At 35.9% G+C, this 7466-nt stretch overlaps 1 protein-coding gene across 1 annotated transcript; it reads right to left on the bottom strand.

Moving 5' to 3' along the window:
* Nucleotides 1-743: 743 nt before the first annotated feature.
* On the bottom strand, nucleotides 744-2706 carry LOC137929707 (striated muscle-specific serine/threonine-protein kinase-like). Its single transcript, XM_068772774.1, has 2 exons — nucleotides 2291-2706; nucleotides 744-1826 (listed from the first exon to the last, which is right to left on the bottom strand). Exons 1-2 carry the CDS (start codon nucleotides 2310-2312, stop codon nucleotides 1024-1026), a joined length of 825 nt encoding a protein of 274 aa, XP_068628875.1. The 5' UTR covers nucleotides 2313-2706; the 3' UTR covers nucleotides 744-1023.
* Between the last annotated feature and the right edge of the window lie 4760 nt (nucleotides 2707-7466).

The following is a 7466-nucleotide window of genomic DNA, read 5'->3' as shown; positions in this document are numbered from 1 at the left end:
GTAAATGCCTATAAGGCCGTCATTGCATGTGTAAGAAGTGTAAACAATTTATTATTTGACCTTTCTCTAAAATGTGACAGTCGAAAATCAAATTTTATTTTGTTTATCGTTACGAAGGCATATAAAGGAAGTGGGTCATGTTCTTTAATATATCTGTTATTGATATTTAAACGAAAATTTTGCTTACACTGAAATGTCGGAATCAAATCAGAAATCATGACTTTTATTAGAAATGATGGCCTTTTTCATATTTGTTTGTTTTACAAGTGTCGAAACGCTAACCGCGATCTTACTGTTTTACATCCCGACTGCATACTTTCATAAAAGATTACTTTATAAATGTTTAAATTGTTAAGATATTAATAACCAACAAGATTATCAATGTCACCCTTATTTAATCCAAGCGCGAGATAAGGTAACTAACTATAACAGGACAGACATCATTATAAGTACATAGTTAACTATTTCATTGTAATGTTTTGGACGATTGTTGAATCTTTAAAGAAAAGTTTTTTTATAATATTTGTATGTATGCGTTATTAAAGGTTACATTATTTAAATGAAGTGAATTTGTTATAAGCCCGGTAACGTTGTTTGCGACTTCCAGGAATTTTCTTCATTCGATTATCAAAAAAAAAAGAGATATGATCGGGGATTAAGACAGGTAGAGGCGTCAGCGAAGCGCCGGCGCTACCTGCCCCAGGCGTGAATTTCAAACTCAGGCTACGTAACATAAAACACAATTTAGTAAACAACTCTCTTTATTAATATAATAATAATAATCATTAGAATATTAAATCTTCATAAAATGTAGGTATGCTTCATAAATCCCACATATAAAAATACAATCTATTATTAAATTTATGCACAAAAATAGGCCATCACCAGAAGGCAACAGCGTAATGCACTATGGCGGCGTGAATTTTAAGGCACGTTGAATAAGGGCTACGCCCCGGGTGGCGCCAAGCGGGCGTCGGCGACTAGATCACAGAAGTAGCGGGGCTTGGCCCCGGCGGCGGAATCTCATCTGAGCGGAGCGCACCAGCGCGGCAGGCACGTGCCCAGTGCCGCGCTCTGCACCGGCACGAACGCAGACACGTGCACGCCCTGCGCCACGGGCAGTGACGCCACGCCAGGACTCTTCTCCTCCTCGTCCTCCAGCAGGTACGGCCGAAATAACTTAAACGGCTTCTTAGGCTGCTCCGGAACTGGCGGCGCGTACGTTGGTACCGGTGGAGATCCTAGCCGCCTAAGCGAAAGGTCTATGGGCTCTGCAGTTGGCAGTGCCACGAGCATCGGTGTGACAATAGAAGGCATCGGCGTAGGAATAGGCACTGGTGTGGGTATAACCGTGGGAGGCGGTGGAGGCGGCGGTGATGGCAGTCGAGCACTTTCCGGTGATCCTGCGGCGTAGGGTGGCGGCGACGGTGCCGGCTGAGGTGCTCTTCTTAAAAGCGCAGCTCGTAGCGCCGGTTCCGCTTGCAACCACTTTTGAATTTGGCGACGATGTATACCGAATTTCCTTGCCGTAGCTCGCTGATTACCGCGACACTGGGCGTCGCGCCTGTACGCTTCGAGAACTTGCAACTTGAATTGTGGTGGGAAAATACGGCGGGATCCTGCGCGACCCTCCGGACGGCGGTCGGAGGGTGCGGGGGCCGTGTGCGTGTGGGCGGCGGCCATGTCACTTAGATGTACGTCTGCGCGTGTTGGCTGTCGGCGCCGAACTGACTGTCCCTCGCTGGCCGCGCCGCGGATGTTGGCGGCGCAAGGCTCGCACCGCCCCGACGTGAGCGCGCGACGCGAGCCGCATATGTCCATTAGACCTAGTGCACACTGTGACTTATTATTTTAAAACTAATATAGCGTAATAAAAAATGGATAAATTAAAGCTAATTTAAAAAAAATCATAAGGTTTTATAATGATTAAACTATTATTAAATTTAATAAATTGTCTTGTATAGAAATATAGACTATTTAAGTATGATAATACGAAAGAATATATTTTTCTAATTTTATGTGGCCGCGTACATTTAGAAACTATGTTATTTAAAAATGTTATTCAGAAAGAACGCAAAGAGTAAATGTACGAACTTACACTAGTTATTAAAAAATAAAATTGTTTAATTCATAAAGCTCATTCATGTAAACATTCCCTTATGCTGTAATCTCGCCTCATTCTCGGTGTGAAAAAATGCCGCAAGTGGGAGCCGATAACACGTAGCGCCACCATTTCTGTCTTTTTCTAGCGTATATAAAACAGTGAGAGGGAATAAGATAGAGTACTTGCCCTGCCTCGGTCGCTGCCACATCCGTTTACGAAACAAGTTTGCATGCGAGGTTGCCGATCATCGTGCGCGGGCGGGACATGAGGTTGTGGGACGCGCGGGCGGGGAGTGCGGGCGGACAAGAATGTGCACGGCGCGGCAACGGCGTCGACTGTGGCAGACAGGGTGTCGCCGGCTCGCCGCCGTAGACAGGCCGTCGCTCAGCGGCGCTAGCCCCCCCTGTGCCCGCGCGCGCCGCGGCAACGCACATCAACAAGTTATTTCGGCTCGGCGTGCAACGTGCACAAAAGAGCTTAGCCGTTGCGTCGTGCTGAGGTTGTTACAGCGTTTTGGACCGCGCCGATAGCTTAGCGCCATCGCCGTTTCGAGGAAAGTTGTTTATTTTTTGTGTGAGCGGCGGCCGCCTGCCGCGCTCGCCTCGCGTCCGGCGACCGTGAAAACAGCGATCTGACTCCCCGCGCGCGTTTTATAAAATGTATTCATACGTAATATCTGTTGTTTTTACAACACAACTGTAATGATCACTACATTATAGATGTTTTAAAAATCAATAATTAACTAAATATTTCGTTTAAACATAAAATCACTTTATAGCTATATATATTATTATATGAATGGTAAATTGTTTACGTTTTTACATAATAGGAACTATAGGTTTAAATATATAATTCTTTTGCCTACATGTAAACAGCTGTAAATACAATAAATCTGTATTGGGCCTTTTTCTTTTAAACTAAAAAACACTTCCATAAAACCGAAAATATAAAAATGTAATTATTTAATCAAAATGTGCCTTTGGTAGACAGCCAAGCCATCAACACCGGGATACGTGGCCTTGGCAACTTGGGAGAACATTTGGATCCCTTATCTGATATACGTAATGTTCTTGGCTCGAAACTACCTCGATTTTCGTGTGGAATTGGAGGCAACCCAATATTCTCACGTTGGAGCATCGACATAACCCTTGTCACTATATCAATAGTTAAACTAATAAGAAAATGGACCTTATGTGTAATGGTTAGCAAATTTATTTTATTTTAATAAACACTGCATAAATATATTGCATATAGACTTTTATCTGCATTTATAAACTTACAAATATCATATTTATTTTGGTTAATAATCATATTCAATTTAAATCATATTTGATTTCCAAACAACATTAAAACTTATATCCATTAATAATTTAAAAAATTATAAATAGTTTTCATTTTCTCTTAAAGTAAAAATACACCAGTGAACTGCACAGTTCGGTAAAAATGCAGCGGTTAAGTTTTTGATACAGCTTTTAAAAGTCAAAATTAATTGGATACCGCCTACTGGGTTGGTAACTGATGTCCGCCGAGAGCAGTTGCGAACAAGTGACAAGCAAGGTCGCAGTACCCAGTAATTTAACTCGACATGACATCATGGTGTTAGGAAAATATTCCATCCATATATAAGTTTTTGTACGTAGCATAGACCCAATGATTGATGATGCAAGACTGGAGAAACAACTAATCATATAAATATAAGTGCTTCCAACTAATAGAACTGTAAGTAAATAGAGGTTGCGTTACCGCGGCAAATTGTCATTAGTCATTGTACCAAATGAATAGTTAAATTATTTACAGGTTGTTATCATTTTTTAGTAAACAACCTATAAAATCTAGTTGAAAGCCTTTTAAAACAAAATAAGTAATTTTTCCACTTAAACGTATAATTTTATGACGCAGAGTATTTATTTTTTAATTGTATTAGATTACTTAAATTAACTTAGTCACTAACTGAATCTCCTAACATAAAAGTATAATTCTTATTTTAGGAGAATAATATTTTGCACAACCCGCCTCTCGTTTACAAGTAAATAGTATATTTACAAATATTGTAATATATAAACAACATATTTAAAAATCATTAGCCTGTGTGGAGAGTAAAACTTTGTGATTTTTTTAATATCATGTTAGTATAAACCTGCAATGGTCAAAATCTGTAAACTTGTTTTTTTTGGCATAGAATATATTTTTTGTCGAATATATTTAGGTGTCAATCAGTTATATAGAGAATTTTTAAAAACGTTTGCTAAGTTTTCCTTCTTGTTTGTATGTGGATTAATTGTCAGGCTACAAGAATCATACGTGATGTAATACCATGTAATTTATAACAAAATTAAGTTATTAGCATTAAGTAAATATTTCATAAAATCGATCTACTTGGTCGATTGTGATTAAGATAAAATTTGTCAAAAAGTTATATTTCATATTTACAACAATTTTTCGTGTTCGATCATAAACCTTTAACCAGAGTTTTATTTAATTTATTAGTTATTGTTTTTTTTCGGTTATTGATCGGCGCTTCCGCAATATTATCCAGCCAGTTGATACCCAATTCGAATGTGCGCTGTGTCCAACAGACCAACAGCCGCCTCTCGTAAAATGAACTAATAAATTCAACAGACACATCGACGCCGTCGCTCGCTCGCCATACCAATGGTCTGCGTCCTAGTAGCAAAATGACTTAACGATCATTCGACAATCGAAAATGTACTGTAATGCATAGCATTAAAGGCCAATGTTAAGCTACCACCTGTAAACTATAAACCATTTTACTTCTAGCTATACTTCTATATCAATAACGACGTTGAAAATTCCAGCTCCAACTTAATTTCATCTGTAGTCCAAACTAATAAAATTTAAAATTGTACGTATGATGATATGTAGAAAAGCAATCGAGGCTAGTGTGAAGCACACGTGCATATCAAACGTCACCTAAATGGGGACCAGTTCCAGTTTGAACACAGAAGTATATCTTTCAACTTTCGAGATCATTGATTTTAATAATAGGGCCCCTGATGAGAAATTTTGATCTTCGTTTGGTTTAAATTAATATTATTATTTTATTATATATTTAAACCCGCCAGTTTTTCTTCATTATTATTACTTAATCATATATACATTTCGTATCAGGAAATTATAAGTTTATTTCTCTTATGCAAATGTGGTGATAGTCAAATGATAAAGCGTTCGTGATGCATATGCCACTAAAACTTTCTAAGTAAATATATTGAGCAAGTTTCGACAGTAGCAGTTTCATAAAACATGAATAATATTTTTATATTCCAATATTGTACTATAAACCAGAGTTGTCTGTTTTAATAATTACCCAAAAAACATTGTCCACTGCTTACAGCTTAACATAAATTTAATAGCATCTTGTTTTTTACTTAGATTCGTAGTAATAACTAATGATTTTATATTATTAAAAAACAAGCACTGGTTTTTAATAAGATTTTATGTTCTTTGAACATTTTGTAAAAATTAATGGCATCTTATTATTTTGTTTTAATTCTCTTAATATCGAACAATCATGCAATACGTTTTAAAAAAATTTATCTTGCGTACATGTTATTGTCTCAATTTTCTGATTATTTTCGTATGTTTTAACACTAACAATTTTTATTATATTTTAGTATATTGCGTTGTATAGTTATTTATAGTCACGTGAATAGAGCCGAATCCCCGAAAACGTGAGATGTCCGAACAGTAGCAACCGGTTTGTGGTTGCTACGTCATTACTAAAAAGGTCTCCGGGTTTCTTTTACATTAATTATGCTCGAATGCTTTCGATCCTGGTAGTATTATATAAAGAAGCGCTGTAGTATTTACACACTTAAATTTGCAAATACAACAACTTGCTCCATCTCTTTGCAAATTTAAGAAGAATTGTTTCTCAACATGTATTGTTTACGGCCGGGAAATGGCTGAAAAGTCGCATAGATTAACGCTTCAGAATTAGAAGGGGGGAGGGGCCTATTGCTCTATCTATATCTAGGACAAATGATTGAATTTCAACTTATTAGTTGGCCTTGATAAGCTTTTACTACGTCGCAGTTTTTGCCCATTTTCTCTGGAACAATGTAAATAATAAATAACACACAAGTAAAAGCATATAACGCCTAAATTACATCTACAAAAAGCTGAAAAATCTTTCATCTGTCTTAGTGTACGCATATGTAATAAAGTTCCACAAGATAGATTAGATTTTAGACCTTCCTATTCTTATTTTAAATAAATCTTATTGTAGCTTTCAAGAGTTTTTAGTTGATCGAAATGTGTGAAACTTCGTTTATTTACGGATTAGCCGTGTTGATATTAAAACTTATACAGTAAATATTGTTAAATTTCATTTAAAAAGAGCTGCTATGGAGTTTCCGGCCGGCTCTATTCAGCAGCATTGACCATCACCTACCTTTTTAAAATGTAAAGAATTATTAACAATCAAGTGCGAGTAAATACCTAGCCGAATAAAGGTATTTTGATCTTGAATTATATTCTATACCAAAACTTAATCTGTTATAGACAAACGTTAACTAGATATGTAAAAATAATGACTTATAAAATAATTTATAAAATTTGTGACTCCTTGGTGTCGAACTTTTTGTTCCAAAGCATACGTTTAATATAATAAGTTTTAATATCTTGTCAACGATCACAAGATATTAAAACTTTCTACAACGCAAAAAGGAAAAAAAATTGTACATTTATTAAAAATCAAACGAACGTTCAAAATGTCAAGGATAAAATGATATCAGTGCTACTTACGAATCAAGCTGTTAAAACCATTATTATTAAGATTTTATGATAATTATATATTAATAAGTTATTTTGAAATTAGACATGTATCCTTTACTTTTTATAACGTGGCAAACATTACAACGTGCACTACGTTTCTAACAGTTTTTTTTAAAATAAATATTACAAAGAAATAACTTATTATTTCATAAACACCCTTTCGTAAACTAAATGCGCTTTTAAAACGTTTCGGTAATACATTAATATTCTATTTATTTTAAAGATGCAAATCTAATGTTTTATATGAATTAACCAGACCAGTAAAGTAAACTGTAATTAATGAGTATCCGATGGTTAAAAAAACGATGCAAAAATGTTTTATTAACTTTTGTTATTTGAATAAAAAATCATTTGTATCAAAAATAGAAAACTTGTACGCGTAGTTTCATTAAAGTAACTAGAAAATTATATTTTTAAACATAATTTCACGTGTTTTCAGGCCACGTCCATGAATATTTTCGGGATTTAATATACCTTGAGAGATTTAAAAATCTAGGGCGGTTTTATTCCCGGAATAAGATTTACATTTTCAAGAGGTTTTTGTCTGGTCTGGTAATGGGCCACTAGC

The sequence above is a fragment of the Battus philenor genome, unplaced genomic scaffold, assembly GCF_028537555.1.
Source record: "Battus philenor isolate CCGP_79_NKW_IND1 unplaced genomic scaffold, ilBatPhil1.0.hap1 SCAF_5, whole genome shotgun sequence".
NCBI lineage: Eukaryota > Metazoa > Arthropoda > Insecta > Lepidoptera > Papilionidae > Battus > Battus philenor.
This window is presented reverse-complemented; position numbering and strand designations above follow the sequence as displayed.

Bases quoted from the DNA above. Each gene is read 5' to 3' on its own strand.
- LOC137929707 (XM_068772774.1), bottom strand. From the start codon at position 2,312: ATGTGGCAGCGACCGAGGCAGG. The intron at 1,827-2,290 runs GCAAGTACTCTA...AGTGTGCACTAG, and splicing joins GTGGCAGCGACCGAGGCAGG to GTCTAATGGACATATGCGGC.